The following is a 17,332-nucleotide window of genomic DNA, read 5'->3' as shown; positions in this document are numbered from 1 at the left end:
GAAAGCCAAAATGCTTATTGCACATAATATTTATTTAGGGGCTGCAATAACAAATGCTTACATTGATTGAACGGATAAAGGAAATAACAATTAAAAAGACAAAAAAACCAGCAACTTAACCGGCTTTACAGGGCCAGCCGGCCTCCTGTTCTTCATCTCTAATTAGTTTCTCCTAAACTAAGCCAGCCACATGGATAATTCCAAAATTAACTCTACTAATCCTCTATTAGTATTTTCTTGTATTTACTTTTCCCTTCCTAAAGTTCATGTACATTTTCGTACTTCTCTTATGGCATATGTTGCATCCACCCCCCCGGACCGATCAACCAATCACATGATAGAACAAGCATTGGGATTCTCGTCACTGAATATCTGAGGTGCATGGGGATGATGATGGTCCAGCAGAAAACCGTGATTTCCTCCCATCCCTGGTTGATTTCCTCCCATCCCTGGTTGATTCATCGCATAGTAACCTTGTTGATTGTAGTTGTACTGATTATCATAATGATTATTGTAACTTTCCACCACATGATTTTGACCGTACACCCCATCAAACCAGAAAGTAGGTGCTGGACCTGGATATCCAGAATACTCCATCTTGCTCACCTCCACCTTAGCACCAGCAGCCTCCTCCTTCTTCCCTCCATCCCCTTCTTTCTTCTTCTCTTCACCTTTCGCTTCCCCCCCTTTCTCTTTCTTCTCGCCGCCACCATCAGCGGGGGCCGCTTTGTTCTCCTTTTTATCCCCACCGTCTCCGCCGCCTGCTTTGTCTTTCTTCTCTTCCTCCTTTTTCGGAGGAACCACCTCCACTGCTCTCCTTAGTTTCTCTTTTAGGTACGGTGCCAAGTCCTTCACGTCCATTGTTCCCTTCACCGTGACCAGATCCTTCGCCGCGTCCACAGTCACGCTGCCCACACCTGTTTTTAATTAGCCACGTCAGCCATCTATTCTTTACTATTTTGCCACCGACTTTGAATATTCAGATTTAATATGTTAGTTAGATCTAATAATCAAATGTATAATTAACTAATTACCTTTGATTTTGGAGATGATTTTCTTTATTTTTGAAATGCAACCTTCACAGTGTAGCCTGATTTTCAAAACAACGGTACTCTGCGACCACCAAGAGTTTTTAAAAATTAGTTAATAAGTACTAACAATAGAAAACAAAAGGATAATCAACGTCTATATTCACGATTAAATCTTAGTAGGCAGTAATTTATTTATTTACCTCTGGAGGTGGTTTTTTCGCTTCTTCCTTCTTCCCCTCCGGTTTCTTTTCGGGTTTCTCATCGGCCTTTTTATCGCCACCACCAGCAGCGGCACCATCGTCTTTCTTAGGTTGGGGAGAGATAATCTCGACTTTCCTCTTGGTCTTCTCTTCAAGCCTGGCTTTGATTTTTGCTGGGTCCACTTTCCCCGTCACCGTTAGTTTGTTGCCGGCACAATCTGTCTTCAAACCTTCCACGCCTGAATAAACCCACAAAAACATCACTCTTAGCAACCGGAAAATCAAACTCGGATAAATTAATTCTTAGATTGCTAAATGTTAGTTGCTATAAATAAATAAAAATCACCTTCTAAATGTTTAACGGCGTGTCTAATTTTCTTGGCACAGCCTTCACAATGCATGTCCAGCTTGTAAACGGAAATAACTTTGGCCTCATCTTTCTTTTCACCAGCATCAGCAGCGGGCTTCTTCTCGGCTTCAACCTTCGCACCTTCTTTCTGCTCGAAACAACAAATTAAGCCAGATTAAGCAAGGAATAAATTAAAATTGAAGAACGGAGAGTGAGTGAGGTAGTGGGTTTTAACTAACCTCGGCACCCATCAAGGTTTTTTTTTCTTTTTCACTGGCAACTCGTTGTTGGTTATTGGAATTGTTTTTGAAGATGTAAATTGGAGGCAAACAAGGCGAATATATAGAGAGGAGAAAAGGGGTAGGTTGGTGGAACGTATGCGAAACAAGAGGATGGGTTATGTATGTTTATGGATGGTGATGATGGTATTTTGATGAATGATGGATGATGATGGAGACTTTTAGAATGAGGTCAGCACTGGTGGGCGAGGAGAGAGAGAAAGGAGTTTTATGGTTTGTGCCGCCTTGGTGGACAAAACAATTGTCTAGAAACGACGGCATTCGTGACAAATCATCTGGCTTTTTACTTGACCATGACGGGTCATTTAAAACGGACTCGATTGTCATCAGACAGGCGGTGGTGGGAGAGGCAATTGCTGGTTGTTACGGTGCCAGAAAAGTTATGCGTTTGCTGTGGTTGGCACAGTCAATTTTAAAGGAATGGTTAAATGTTTTTTACTTTAAAAATATATTAAAATAATATATTTTTTATTTTTAAAAAATTATTTTTGATATCAGAATATTAAAATAATTTATAAATAATTTAAAATTAAAAAATAAATTAAAAAAACACTTCTAAAATATAAAAAAAAGAATTATTGGTTGCTACATTGCCACAAAAGTTATGCTTTTGTCGTGGTTGGTGCCGTTAATTTTAAAGAAGATGTTTGAGGATGTGGTAATAGTTATTTTTGAAAGTGTTTTTTGTTTGGAAATATATTAAAATAATATTTTTTTTATTTTTAAAAAATTATTTTTGATATTAGCACATCAAAATAATCTAAAAACATAAAAAAATTATTTAAAGTAAAAAAAAATATTTTTTTTAAATACAAAAATAAAAGGACCATAAAAGACCCGTTCATAGGAAAGTAAAACCGCATCAATTATAATATAATAATTTTATTTGGTATTTACTTGCTGTTGTCGTATTTGGGTTTTTTTTTTCTATTTTCTTGTTTTATTTTTAATTTTTCTTGACGTTGAGAATTCCAAGTCACCTTGTTGTGGAATTTGTATTACCTGAGCTGTCTGTTTAATTTTAGTGGATTGGCATCTTATTTAAGTGTGTTGCTCTAGATATTCCCACCCCTAATAACAGTCAAATACGAATACTAAAGTACAAGTCTTGAAATTCTTCCTTGGTTTAAATAATAATTATTATATGATTAAAAAACTAGTACCAGGTAAGTAATTTGATATCGTCAAACTTTCAAATTTTTCTTTTCTTCAAATAAGTTGGATTTGGTGCAAATGTCATGTTCCTCCCTGTTAAAAACTTGACCTTTTCTCCTAATTATCTTTCCTTCGTGCTCAGGGTGGAGTTCAGCCGGTGATTGAACCGGAATTTTGATATGATGTTTTTATGTTTTGATGTGATAATATTAAAAATAAATTTTAAAAAATAAAAAATATTATTTTGAAGTATTTACCGCTGCTTCAAACATCCTTTTAAAAAATCAGTTTGTTCACTTTTAAAAATATTTAATTTTTTTTTATGTTTTTAAATTATTTTGATATATTAGCATTAAAAATGAATTTTTATAAAAATATTTTAAAAATAATACTATCACAGGACCACACGTCTCTTAATCTAAGTGATCAAATCTAATTTTAATGGGCACGAGATCCAACTGTTAAAATACAAGCAAAGCTTGGAAAGGCGTGGAGCTTTTGATTTTTGCCCTAGAAATATCAGCTGCAACTTAGCATAAAGATAGAAATGCATTAAAAAGGGGTCTCGTAGATGACAGTGGCGGCATCAGCATCTTCGAGGCCATGCCGCAAGGCATGCATGATGGCAGTGCTGGCAGCGAGCCTCGAGGCAACAATAATTGTTTGAGGACCAAGAATGCCAAAATTATTATTACATCGACGAAAGAAAGGCGGACACTCTTTCTTATCCAAAGTGGCTTTCAATTTCAAGCCCTTTATGGAGCCACTGTCAAATCTTCAAGGGCATTGCATTTGACTTTGCTAAGGGAAGCTTACAGCATCAATGACGTAATCAATCTACCTTGGGTAGATCGAAATGGTCTCCCACGGTTTTAGACCTTTGATTCCATTGCACGAAATACACGGAGGAAAATCCTAGGCCACTGTAGATGAGTCAACATCAATCCTAGTGCGATACCTTCCTCGGACTCTTATGAGTGTTTGAAATTACAGTAACTGATGTGGTTGAGATTTAAAAAATAATATTTTATAAAAAATGTTTTTAATTGAAGTTGTTTTTGATAAAATATATATTTAGTTAAAACTATGATTAAAATTGAGGTTAAATAAAAAATAATTTAAAGTGTTTGGTTAAAAAAATGTTTTTCAAATTGAGGTTATAAAATAATTAAAAAATATATATAACAATATTGATGGTTTTTAATTTAAATATTGTAGATTTAACTACTACTATTACATCATGAAATAAATAATACTTTATATAAAATATTTTTTATTGTTCCATTAAACTATGTACAATTCTATTACGTACAAAATTCATCCGGCAAGAACTATAATTTCCATGCCTTTTTGAGTGTGCAATAAAATTAGGTAAAATATTATCAGGAATAAAATTGAGATTACAGTGCGAGTACATTTAATTTACCTTAAACTAATTCTTTTAAAAAACAAAAAACAAATTACTGTTCACGTGAACAGTGCGAGTGAAATCAATTCACTGCATTTGTTTTTTGAAAGAAAAAAACTATTCACTTTAATGAACAGTGCGACAATGAAGCATGGCTCCACTGTTCAGTGATTCCTCCCCCACGAGAAGCAATAAAATTGTGCTTCTATAAAACCTGCGGCACAACCATATTTTTGGTGGGTCCTACCAGCATAAACCTATGTTTTTTCTTTAACCAAAAGGTAATATATGTGGCTGCGGGTGAAGTCCACCCGCAACCACATTACCAAACGGCAGCTTCACAACTCGAAACTTGATTGAAATTGTATTTTTTATTAATTTAATTTTTTTATTTAAAATTAATATTTTAATAATTTTAGATTGTTTTAATATGTTATGTTAAAAATATATTTTTAAAAAAATTAATATTTTTTCTAACAAAAAATATCTTCTTATTTATATAAAAATGACATTTCACTTGCACGATGGATATTTAATACTTTACGCTATCAAATAAAAAACAAGAATGAGGATCTCATGGATTACGAGGAAAAATAAAGAAGGAACGAGGATCTCATGCCCAGATCTCAATTTACATGTCAAGGGAATAGCGTGTTTGGCAATGTAGTTGCGGGTGCTTTTCAAATAACTTTTCGTGCCAAAATGCATGCCAATTATGTTTTTTTATTTTTTAAAAATCATTTTTGACATCAGCACATCAAAACGATCCAAAACATACAAACCATATTAAATTTTAATAAAAAAAAAAATTCAAAATTTTTAAGAACACAAACACAACCATAGCCACGTTACCAAACATAGCCGAAGAAATTTCCAAGAAATATCGTGGGCTGACTCACAAATTCCAAACACCATGCATCCATACAATGTCCTTGTGAGTCTTTGAAAATTACACACACACACGTGTGTGTGTGTGAAAGGTGCATATTAGGACTTAAATCATGTTTTGAAATACGGTATAACTCGTGCTCTCATTAAATATTTTACTTAAAATAATTATTTTATGTTTTCAGATCATTTTAATGTGTTAATATCAAAAATAATTTTTAAAAAATAAAAAATTTAATTTTAATGCATTTTCAAACAAAAAACACTTTGAATCGCCATCACTACCATAATCTCAAATAAATCTTTAAGATGCGCCTGTTTTTTAGTTATAACATTCTCCTATTTTAATTGATTTTAACATGAAAAATATTAAATTCATGATTTTTTAAAATATTTTTGTATAGTTTTGATGTGTTGATATCAAAGATAAAAAAATATAAAAAAATATTTATTTTAATATATTTTCAATTGAAAAACACTTTACACTGCAATACCAAATATATATTTTATGATTTTAAGGCTCTTTCACGACAATTAAGACTTGAAAATTATATATATATATATATATAGAGAGAGAGAGAGAGAGGGGGGTATATATTAGATTTGTTTTGTATAAAAATCCATTAGATATGTCATGAAAGACATCTCGATAATCATAATTATTTTAGGATTTATAGAATGAAATTTAAAATAATAGTCGTCACCTAATTTTATATTAATTAGAAATTCTAATTAGCCTTTAGAGTTATAAATAAATGAGATGATTATATAATAGAAAAGATAATATATATATATATCTACATTATGTTTGTTTTTAATTATAAAAATATTTATAGTGCTCTTGTCAAGTTGAAATAAAATAGTAAATGTGTGTTTATGGTGAGAGATTGTTAATCCTGAGATAATGATACGAGTTTGATAAGTTGGACTTCAAACCCATTATATTTCATTGAACCTAAAATGAGCCTGAAAATCTTTACTCATACTCAAAAAGGACTTTGGTGATGTTACATCGATATAACCTAGGTTTACTCACAACGATAGAGTAATATCTTAATGCATGAAAAATTATAAACAAACATTTGTACATATTGATGATAAGGATAAAAAATACAAAAAGAGGTAAAAATATAATTCATATGGTATGTTTTTCTATTAAAAAAACAAATGTTGTAACCTTGAAAGAGACTCTACTGGTAGGATAAAATGATTTAATGTATTATAAAATAACAAATAAAGATGATATTTGTCAAAAACATTCTTCAACTCACTAATTAAACTCGCATTTTAGAAAACAATATATGTATATATATAGCTTTTAGAAGGCTATCAATTTTTTTTTTCTACTTTCAAAAAATAGAACCTCATTTAAATATCATACAACCCTTTAGTTGAACATAAATCATATCAAGCAAATTAAAAAAAAAATGTTTTTTGTTTTTTTTTCATTGGTATCTTAGTGAATTTTCTCTAGCTTTTCTCTTATTGAATTTCTCTCGTATCTTTGTTCTTGCAAGGATATATTTATGCTGGAAATTTTGCATGTCTGTAAGGAAAATATATTTTCTTGAAATCTTGTCAAGATTCGAATCCTAAATCACGTTTGATGGAACACAAACGGGAGGAAAGAAAATCAGGAACAAGGAAAAGTATTTTCATTTTAGGCCATGTTTGTTTCTCGGAATTCATTTTCCGGGAAACCACTTTCCAAACTTTCCTGTGTTTGTTTGCCATTAGGAAAGTTGGTCAACGGAAAACACTTTCCGGTCAACGGAAAACACTTTCTGGTCAACGGAAACACTTTTCGGTCAACGGAAAACACTTTCCGGTCAAAGAAAAATTTGGTTTGATTTCTAGGAAAGTGTTTTCCTTTTCGGCTGTGTTTGTTTTCCGGAAAGTGGTTTCCGGGAAACCACTTTCCAAACCTTCCTGTGTTTGTTTGCCATTGGAAAAGTTGGTCAACGGAAAACACTTTCCAGTCAAAGGAAAATTTGGCTTGGTTTTCAGGAAAGTGTTTTCCTGAAAAATTTGGGCGGAAAACACTTTCCGGAAGTTGTGAAAAATTTAGAAATGTCATTATTTGCTGATTATATCAAATTTGATCCTCAAACTTTTGATTGCTATATATAATTTGTTTTGAATATTTATTTTTCAATTTCATCTCTTAAAATTTAATTTTTATATTAATTTTGGTCCTTATTTTTATAATTGCTATTTGTTTTTTCCTTATCATTTTTTTATTGAAATTTTTTATCTATCAAATTTGGTCCTCATTCTTTTGATTTTTACTTATTTTATTTGAAATAATTTATGAAATGTTAATTATTATTATTTTAATTTCTTCACCTTTTATTTTTTTTAATTTTTTAGATTTGATCTCTATTATTTTGATTATTATTTATTTTATTTGAGATAATTTATGAAATTATATTTTTTTTCAATTTCATTCTCATTCAACTTTTTAATTTGTAAGATTTGTTCCTTATTATTTTAATAAACTTGAAAAAATAAAACATTAATAAGTTATTTTCCAGCTCATTTTCCATAACATAACCAAACACTGGAAAGTGTTTTCCAACTTATTTTTCTTTACACTACCAAACATCAGAAAATACTTTCCCGGAATTCACTTTCCCGGAATTCACTTTCCCCGGAATTCACTTTTCAAAAGGAAACTACTTTCCTGCAAACAAACGGGGCCTTAAATGTTTTGGAATTCCAACTTTAATTCCTTTTTTCCACTTTCTTTCCTCCCACTCCCCCCCTCTCCTCCGCACCATCTAAATCATGGCGTGGAGCATACCATTCACCAGCCAAAACGATGCTCTGCATGTGACCAGATTTGCATCGCATTTTCGGGATTTTTTTTCCAATTGGCAGGGCAGGAACTGTCGTGTAACCACTGGGGGGCCCACGAGTCAATAAAAGCCATCATCTTTGTGAGGACCTAACAATGCGGGCCACAAGCCATGAGAGAATGCCAGGCTGCTACTGTTTCTATCTTTAAACGTGACAAACTTTCAAGAACCTTCCATCAAATTTCTCGAGATTGTTTACTTCTGCATTGCATCTCTTGGACATATTTGAAAGTCCTGCTACAATATTCATATTCATACGGTTAAGAAAAAATAAATGGATGAAATTTTTTTATTTGGTATAAAAAATAAATAATAATTTTTTTTTCATTTGAGATTAGTTGGTTGGATTTTTTTTTAGATATGGGCCATGCTGTCACCAGAACCCAATAATATTGAGCCTAACATTGATACTAGATTCAAAGCGTTTGATAAATTTTTTTTTCTTTTTATATTTTTTTATATTTTTTAAAAAATATTATTAACCTGTTATGGAGCATGATACAATATGCTAGTCATTAATTATAACAAATCAGGGTAATTGATAATTTGCACTGAAAGTAAAATTTTCAGTTAACGTACTTACATGACTTGTTTAATATTGGCATTTTTTAGCCTTCATTTATGCCAAGCCGCGTAACAAACAATATTGAAAATATTATGTGATTATATATGTTCACACCCAAACGTGATAAGTTCTTCAAGATGTAGTGTTTTATTAGAAACACATGGTGAGTTTTGTTCTTTTAAAATACATTTATTGGAGAGAAATATGTCTTTTGTGCTTATAAGCAACTAATACCCTTGTTTTTTAATCGATATGAAATAGTGATATTATTATAGCTCTCAGGCAAGGAGCTTGGGTAATCGTATATGGCTGATGTTTTCACATATAATGTTAATGATGATGTGTGTCCATACCCACACATGGTAGATCTATCGAGAGGTATTTTTCCACTAGAACCACATAACGAGTTTTGTCATTTTAAAAGACATCTCTTATAGAGAAAAATGCATTTTGTGCTTGTAAACGACTAAAATCCTCATTTTCTATCCAATATAGAATAATGACATCATTAATATGTTTTTAACAATTTCCAATAAATGTTGGTTGTATATTCTTTTTATTTATTTATTTATGAATAGCTCATAGATAAATAGTAATGCTAACTTTTATACATATATTAACAAAAACCTAAAAGAGGAGGGAGTTTTATTGTTCTCCTCCTCACGTAATATTATTCACATGAATAATATTTTTTTTTAATTTTAATCTCATACTTCAACATTAGATTTGTTAGGGATTGAACTTTATTTTTTTTGAAATTATTTTTTATGAAGTTATCTCAAACTCATAACTTGGACTTTGGGTTTAACGAGTTCGCTCGAGTTTTCTTCATTTTCCTAATTGACTTTTTTTTTCCTCTCAACATCCTTTAACTTCATGTTTATTAGGAATTACATTTCATGATATATTTCGGTCTACTTTTTATGAATTTATTTACATGTCATGACTTGGATTACAGGATTGACATATCGTTTTTTATGTACTTTTTATTCAATTTTCTCAATTTCATCTTTCAACACTAAGTTGATTGAGAATTAAATTTCATAATTTATTTTGATTTTTTTTCTGTTGAGTTATAATGATCTCATAACCAGGATTGCGGATTTAGCATGTTGACTCAAGTTATTTTTAGGGTCTTTTTTTAATTGATTTTTTTTTCCAGTCTCTTGCTTCAACATTGAGTTTATTAAAAATTGAGCTTCATAATTTATTTTCAGTTTCTTTCCATGGGGTTATCATGATCTCATGACTTAGTATACAAATTGAAAAATTAACTTAGGTTGACCCAAATCAATTTAATATATTGTTGTCTTAGTATTTATTAAAAAACTCATTAAAATATTTATTTTGAGTCAAACTATGTTTTTACTAGTTATCCGGATTGCTTTTTAACTAGTCAAAGCGATCGAGTCGTATCAAATCAATTCCCACGTGGTTTAATTTCTTTTCTATTAGAAAAAAAATTAACAACATAAAAATATTTTTTATACGTGAAAAATGACCCGACCCATGAACTAATTATCTGGTGTATTCTAAACTTTCTCCATTCATACCAAGTTTTTTATAATTTTCTTCATGTTCCTGGAACCTTTTGTTCTACCACTATTTTCTGTCTTTTTTTATATATAAAAAAAGCTGTTTTCAAAATTATGAAAAGATGAAGAAAATACCAAATGGGCCCATGAGCATATGTGATGTAGGATTGTAGGTCTGCTCCTCAGGATGCAGCCAGTCCATGACAATCTCGATAACTCCCAGCCCATCAACTATTCCAAGTTAGTTAGCCTATTCCTTTAAGGACCGGCCCAGTTAAAAAGAAAAAGAAAAAGAAAAAGAAAAACACTATCTTCTTCCCCTCGAGGCTCCAGCAAAGTAAAACAAGCAGAGTAGAGTGGCCAAGCGAAGTGTTCCCTTCCCTTGCCTTGTTTTCGCCATGCCTCCATTTCCATCTTCTCTTCATATATTCCACCCGAGCCTGAACCATTACCTAAAACCTAACTTCTTTTCTCTCAGTTACTTCTCTATTTCAGCCCCTAAATTTCCTCTCTCCAGCCAATTGATTCCGTTTAACCCTAGAACTCTCTCTTCTGTAGCAACTGCACTTTCCCCATCGGAGAATGGCAGTGGAGGCGGAGGAGAAAGGTCGGCCGCGCTGGCTGGTCCGCCGGTACTCGAAAATTCAGTGCAGAAAATTGATGTCAATCCTCCTAAAGGTACCAGAGATTTCCCTCCAGAAGAAATGCGCCTCCGCAGCTGGCTCTTTCACAATTTCAGAGAGGTCAGACCTCTGTCTATATTATAAATAAAATATATCTATCTCCATGTAATACTTACTAATTTAACATGCTTTTGTTGGTTTTTAGGTGTCGCGACTGTTTGGGTTCGAGGAGGTTGATTATCCGGTGTTAGAATCGGAGGCACTGTTTATAAGGAAAGCTGGAGAGGAAATCAGAGACCAGGTGTGTGTGTGTGTGTGTATTTCGTTTCTTTTTAACAATTGTATTGTTTAATAGACTGCAACTTAACTTAAAGAAGCTATCAAGTGCTTAATTAAGTGGCAGGTTCTGGTATTTTAAATTGTAGTACTTCGCGTAATGATAATGCTGTCAAATTTTGTTCCAAAGTTATTAACTTTTATTAAATTTATGGATTCCTTGTCAAATGCAATCAATAAATGTTTTCATCGTTAGGCATTAACTTAATTTGGAAATGGGGGTAGGGGTTCTTGAAGCGCATCTAATGCAATACAGTGGACTGGCCAAAAAAGAAGATCATTGATGATGAATATGTACAGATTTCAATCCTGTCATTCTTGCACTACATTGCCTCTTTTTTTTTTTGAGTACTTAACTGTGGGTCTTCTAGAATTTCTCTTCGTGCCAAAATTAAAACTCACAAGTCTCTCAACAGGAATATGCCATACTTTTTTTTGTGGTGGCATATGTTTATTTTCTGGTGTGGGGTTGTTCTTTCTTATTTGACAATGAGTAATGCAACTCCACCTGAAACATCTTGCAACGGTTTTATATTTAAATCACATCACTTTTTTTTCACTTTCTTTGTGCAGTTATATTGTTTTGAAGATCGTGGAAATCGTCGTGTTGCACTAAGGCCTGAGCTTACTCCCTCTTTGGCAAGGCTAGTAATACAGAAAGGGTACTTGAAATCGGAGTCCTGCTGTTTTTGCATTTGAATAGCGCATATCCCTTTTTATGTGTTCCTTTATCCCAATTTGATTGTCCTTGACAAAAACCTTTAGGTTCATTTATTTATTTTCTTATGATTTTGTATCCAGGTACGGATGCAGATTTGATCCCCATGTTTTTTTTGGTCCAGAAAATCGCTATCCCTCCCATTGAAATGGTTTGCCATTGGACAGTGCTGGCGATATGAGAGAATGACTAGGGGGCGTCGTCGTGAGCACTATCAATGGAATATGGATATCATTGGCGTCCCTGAAGTCACGGTAAGTGCTTCTGAATTAGCTTGACATCCAAAAAGTGTTTCCAGAATTTATAGTTTTTGTAGTTCCGAATCCTTTCCTCCCCCTCTCTATCTCAAACAAATGTATACATGTATAAGCACATAGACACATGGTTTTGAAACATCCTCATCTATTATTGTTGAGACACAGCTTTTATAAAGCTTTCAAGATGGATGACACGAGGTATAAGCTTTATAGCCTGCTCTATCTTTAGTGATAAGGTTTACTTCAAACAGTTGTTTTCAATTAGTCTTCAAGTCAAGTTAATTTTCTGCTCAATTGTTCTATTTTTATCTGTGTATCGTGTAGGCTGAAGCAGAGCTCATTTCCTCCATTGTTACATTTTTTAAGCAAATTGGAATCTCAGCATCAGATGTGGGATTCAAGGTTAATAGTCGAAAGGTAGTTACTTATTATTACTTTTTTTTGGGTGAACATGGACTACCACCGGAGTTCTTTTGTGATTAACAAATGATACTGTAATTTTGTGCTTTATGAATTGCACTTATTGAGTGCTTTTAATTCTGCAAGTGTTCATCAGTTGAGATCTTCACTTTCTGCTCTAGGAATTATTCTTATCAAGTGCTTTTAATCCAATAATTCTGCACATTTCTTTCATTAATTGATTTTTTTTGCTGTCTGCTTTAGGAATTGTTCTGAAAGTTATGATTGATTCATTCAACTGCATGGAAGGACACATACATCAGTGTGTTTAGTGGTGTTATTAATCTGTGAATTAGACAAATTCAGAGTCTGTTAATCCTTGATACTAAATGAGCAAATATCTAGAGAAATAATAAGCAACTAATGATATTGCTTAATGACAATGACAGTTTGTCCTTTTGTTGTTACTTTAGACAGAAAGTAATTGTATGCTGCATTCATTCCAGCAACGTGGGAAGTATATAATTAATCATTACATTGTGCATATCTTGAAAGGAATAATTTTTTCATGATGCTTCAAGGTGATTGTTTATCCTGCATAACAGGTATATGAATGTCATTATTTGACTTCCAATATCATTATCTGCATGCAATTTGTAGCACCATTGTTAATATTTTGAGTGTTTTCTTCTTCATTGCAGGTTTTGCAGGAAATATTAAGGTCCTATTCCCTATCAGAAAATTTGTTTGCCAAGGTTTGCGTTATCATAGACAAGGTTGGTTACCTTCTTTTCTTTTCGCTTGGATTTATATGCATAAAGGTTGATTGCTTGAGGTTTCATATTATGTGGTGTGATTTATCCCCTTTCACAGTATTGTTAGTCATCATGTCTGATATGTTGTCATAATTTTAACTCATGGCAGTCATTGATTGCATTTTACAAATTAAATTTGTATTGGTTTCGTATATTGATGCCTTTATGCAGTTGGATGTGCACTTTTTCAATGTGATGCATCAGTTTTTCTCCTATTGGACCATGTTAATGGTGCTGATAATATTGATACAGATCGAGAAGATTCCAATTGATGAAATTAAGAAAGAATTGAACTCTGTTGGGATGCCACAAGAGGGTGTTAACAAGCTACTTGAAGTCCTTTCCATAAAGTCATTGTCTGAGTTGGAAGGTCAGTTTCAACATGTTGCTGGAGAAGCTACTCTTTATTTAGTTTTTTTTGCTAAACATTCTTAGGGTATCCTCTGGCATATGGTAACTGTTGAATGCTTAACTAGGACAAATGATAACCAAAAATATTTTCTTAAGGATATTGATGAAATTCCTAATTATAGCCTTAAACACCCTGTAAAAAAATGGTAAAAACAGAAGCCAGATACAAAAAGTCATTGTTTTTAGAGTTCAGATATGATAAGGATGCTGGGATACTTTGCACCATTCATCATATCCTCTTTATTTAGATCCTTGTCCCATGGTTTGCTTTTTTCCTTAAAATTTCCCTGGAAATAGAGATTCAAAGATTTCACAATATTTATTTTCAAGGGGCAGAAAGTGGCTGCAAGACATGGTGCCCAAGTAGCATGTTAGGCTGCACTGTATTGCTTTTTAAACAATGTGAAATGAAAATCATATGTATCTTTTAGATTTACTAGTTGAAAAGTTTATTCTGAATTGGTTGATGTTTAGTTCTTGAGACTGAAGTGATCTCTCAAGATAAATGCAGGTCATGAATCTTTCTTAGCTTCTGATTATGTACTTTAATTATTGTGGGAGTATAGAGATACTTGGAGGTGCAGGGGAAGCAATTGCAGATCTTAAACAGCTGTTCTCACTTGCTGAAAAGTTTGGTTATTCTGAGTGGATTCAGTTTGATGCATCAGTGGTCCGTGGCCTTGCCTACTACACTGGAATTGTGTTTGAGGTTAGAATTGTGATATCTTTCCCTTTTTGGCTTTATAATATATGGTAGCAGACCAAGACTTGCATGGTATAAAAAAATTTAATGAGCTGCAGTTGATGAAACACTGCATACTATACAAGTTAATGTGTCCTGCTCATCCTATATCCAATGAAAACTTAGTAAATCCCATATCTTTGGAAAATGACAATGTGGCCAATAGAGTCTTGGCCACATGCCAAAAACTTTGCACAGATATTCAATGATTGATACTGTTCCTTTTAGTGGATACTGGGCAACTTGACCACAAAGTATACCCATTTTTCCATGTTGTTTTACACAGATATCTAAAATGAAAAGTTCTTTTCTTAGGGTTTTGATAGAGCAGGAAAGTTGAGAGCCATTTGTGGTGGTGGGCGATATGATCGGTTACTCTCTACTTTTGGTGGTGATGACCTTCCAGCTTGTGGCTTTGGCTTTGGGGATGCTGTAATAATTGAAGTAAGTTGGTAGTTTTGTCTCCTTTTTTTGGCTATTTTAAGAATTTTGATGAAATGAATTAGGCCTTGTTAAATTCTATATTGCTTCATGTGTTTAATTTAAGCATGATGTGCTTCCCATCATCCAAAATTTTTTTACCTAACCGAAGATTTCTATTTTGGGATAAACCAGTAACTCATAAAATAGCTTCTACCATGGTCAGTTGGCATTATCTGTGTTTGTAAGCTAATGTCCAAGGATTTATGGAGAACTGAAAGGATGTTTTCATCTTCTGTATGCCTGAAACTGCTTAGATTTCTTTGTTTGTTATGGAATCAAGTAAATGAACTTAATGAACTTGTACTTTTAATTGTGGGACTACCTAAAAGTTATGTGATCTATTTGTATCTTTGTTCTTAGGGCTTTCTAGAGGAAACAAAATAACAACCATCAGAACCTCTAATGAATGTTCACTTACCAAGCTTCTCGAAACATGGCCATGTTAAACTCATTCCTCAGTTTATCCATCAGTTTTGGAGTGGTAGGCACTAGAGAGGTGTTATGCTGTTCCCATAATCCTCCATAATATCATCAACCCCCCCCCCCCCCCCAAATCTGGCATCTCTACTGGGAGTGAGCGTTTTGAGTCTGATGTGTAGCAAAAGCACTTTCCTTCTTGATAGTTTAAACTTGACTAATATGCAATCATTATGATTTATGAAGAAATGAACTCTTTCTTTCTTCTTGTTTTTCAAATGGTGTTTCAATTTCTTTTATATCATTTTATGTCCTTTTGTTATCGTTGATTGGTTTCCTTGCTTTTATTTATTCTAGCAATGCTTACACAAGTATCTACTTTTTTTGGATGGTGATGGTTCACAGCTACTCAAGGAGAAGGGTATCTTACCAGAATTGATCCCCCAAGTAGAGAACATTGTGTGCGCTCTTGATCATGATCTCCAAGGAGCAGCTGCGACAGTTGCTACCATGCTCAGAGAGAAAGGCCAAAGTGTTGATTTAGTCTTGGAAAGCAAACCTCTTAAATGGTATCAAATTCGATTTCTTAGGGGATATCTTTTCTAGCTTTCTATGTGTTATTTGCTAATAGATTCTATTGATTTCAGGGTTTTCAAGCGGGCAGCACGTATAAATGCACAAAGGCTTATATTGGTGGGGAATACAGAATGGAAAAAGGGTATGGTTAGTGTAAAAATCCTCTCTTCTGGGGAACAATCTGAGATTAAAATCGATGAGCTAGAGTGACAAAAGGAAGAATGGATTTTTTGATGGTTTCTATTTACTATTTATATGATTTTTTTCCTTTTACCAACTTGTTTACTTGTCTAGATTTTTTAGGTATAGTTTAATAAAAAATTCTTCACTTCACATCTTCATAAAACTATTTTCTTACTGATCACTGTCATTTTCCCTTTGAAACATTATAATGACATGTGGATTGTTTAGTTTTTAATCTGCCTCGCATGCCTCTACACCAGTACGCAGATTAGTTATCGTGTTCTCGCTGACAAAGTTGTATCCATGCATCAATCAGATTAGAATAGATCTTCCCCTTTTTGACTGACAGGAAAAAAGGGGAATGCAAGTACTTTTGAGTTGATAATGTTTATAAACACAAATAAAACAGATGAAAGGTCTCTCTACTTGAGCAACATGAGGGATACTGGGATTATCACGCAAACAAGTGCATTCCACTGCATTACCGTGCACGCGCGCACATACACTTCCTTTTACTTTGTTACAACCGATCTAGTGGCAGCTAAATTTGTGTACATTGATGGTGCCTGTTCAGCCATGGTGCTGAAAGGCCTATTCTACATGTATGTATCTCTGGTTGTGGCCTGCTGTCTTCAAGCACTAATTTGTTACAAATGTCCCCACATACCAAATCCCATTATGAAGAAAGCTCCTGCTTGAAGTAATAGATATATGAAGAAATGATCTTTCCCAAAATGTAGGTCGTAGATTGCACAGTTCAACATAAACATCCCCATTATCAGCTCCAAGACATGAATCCTGTGTAGCATGAAAAGATGAAACGGAAATGTGAAATTCATTTGATATTAGGTAGTCGTACTTCATGTTCTTAGACTGCCATACTTTCTAATTTAGCAATTCTATTTGTCACCTGTTTGCTGAAATGAGTTTTGAAGCGTAATGAAATAAACAGTTTGCTTTGTCTAATGCGTTGTTCCGTATTTGCTGTTCTATCTACATGGTTGGGGTTTATTGTAATGCTTTGGTCTATGGTGATATGCTGTTTTGGTGAAGTGTTTAATGAATACCTTATTCTGTGCTCCAT

General features: G+C 33.3%; 2 protein-coding genes across 3 annotated transcripts; one reads left to right on the top strand and one right to left on the bottom strand.

Annotated features, from left to right (window-relative positions):
- Positions 1–1,988, bottom strand: LOC18100159 (heavy metal-associated isoprenylated plant protein 6). 2 transcript variants are annotated; one of them, XM_052453802.1, is made up of 6 exons: positions 1,820–1,988; positions 1,578–1,728; positions 1,232–1,470; positions 1,035–1,113; positions 771–917; positions 1–731 (listed from the first exon to the last, which is right to left on the bottom strand). In XM_052453802.1, the coding sequence occupies exons 1-6, from the start codon at positions 1,829–1,831 to the stop codon at positions 331–333; spliced, it is 1,029 nt and encodes a 342-aa protein (XP_052309762.1). In that variant the 5' UTR covers positions 1,832–1,988; the 3' UTR covers positions 1–330. The 2 variants fall into 2 exon arrangements, with proteins under 2 accessions (XP_052309762.1, XP_006381416.2); XM_006381354.3 differs by having other exon boundaries at positions 1–917.
- Positions 1,989–10,596: 8,608 nt separating this feature from the next.
- On the top strand, positions 10,597–16,483 carry LOC18100157 (histidine--tRNA ligase, chloroplastic/mitochondrial). The gene is made up of 11 exons (XM_006381350.3): positions 10,597–11,031; positions 11,117–11,212; positions 11,821–11,909; positions 12,090–12,219; positions 12,547–12,639; positions 13,323–13,397; positions 13,689–13,806; positions 14,414–14,556; positions 14,905–15,033; positions 15,895–16,058; positions 16,137–16,483. The coding sequence occupies exons 1-11, from the start codon at positions 10,687–10,689 to the stop codon at positions 16,273–16,275; spliced, it is 1,521 nt and encodes a 506-aa protein (XP_006381412.1). The 5' UTR covers positions 10,597–10,686; the 3' UTR covers positions 16,276–16,483.
- Positions 16,484–17,332: the final 849 nt, after the last annotated feature.

This window comes from Populus trichocarpa, chromosome 6 (assembly GCF_000002775.5).
Source record: "Populus trichocarpa isolate Nisqually-1 chromosome 6, P.trichocarpa_v4.1, whole genome shotgun sequence".
Lineage (NCBI taxonomy): Eukaryota > Viridiplantae > Streptophyta > Magnoliopsida > Malpighiales > Salicaceae > Populus > Populus trichocarpa.
The sequence above is the reverse complement of the archived record's forward strand: the minus strand, read 5'-3'. Positions and strand labels throughout refer to the sequence as shown.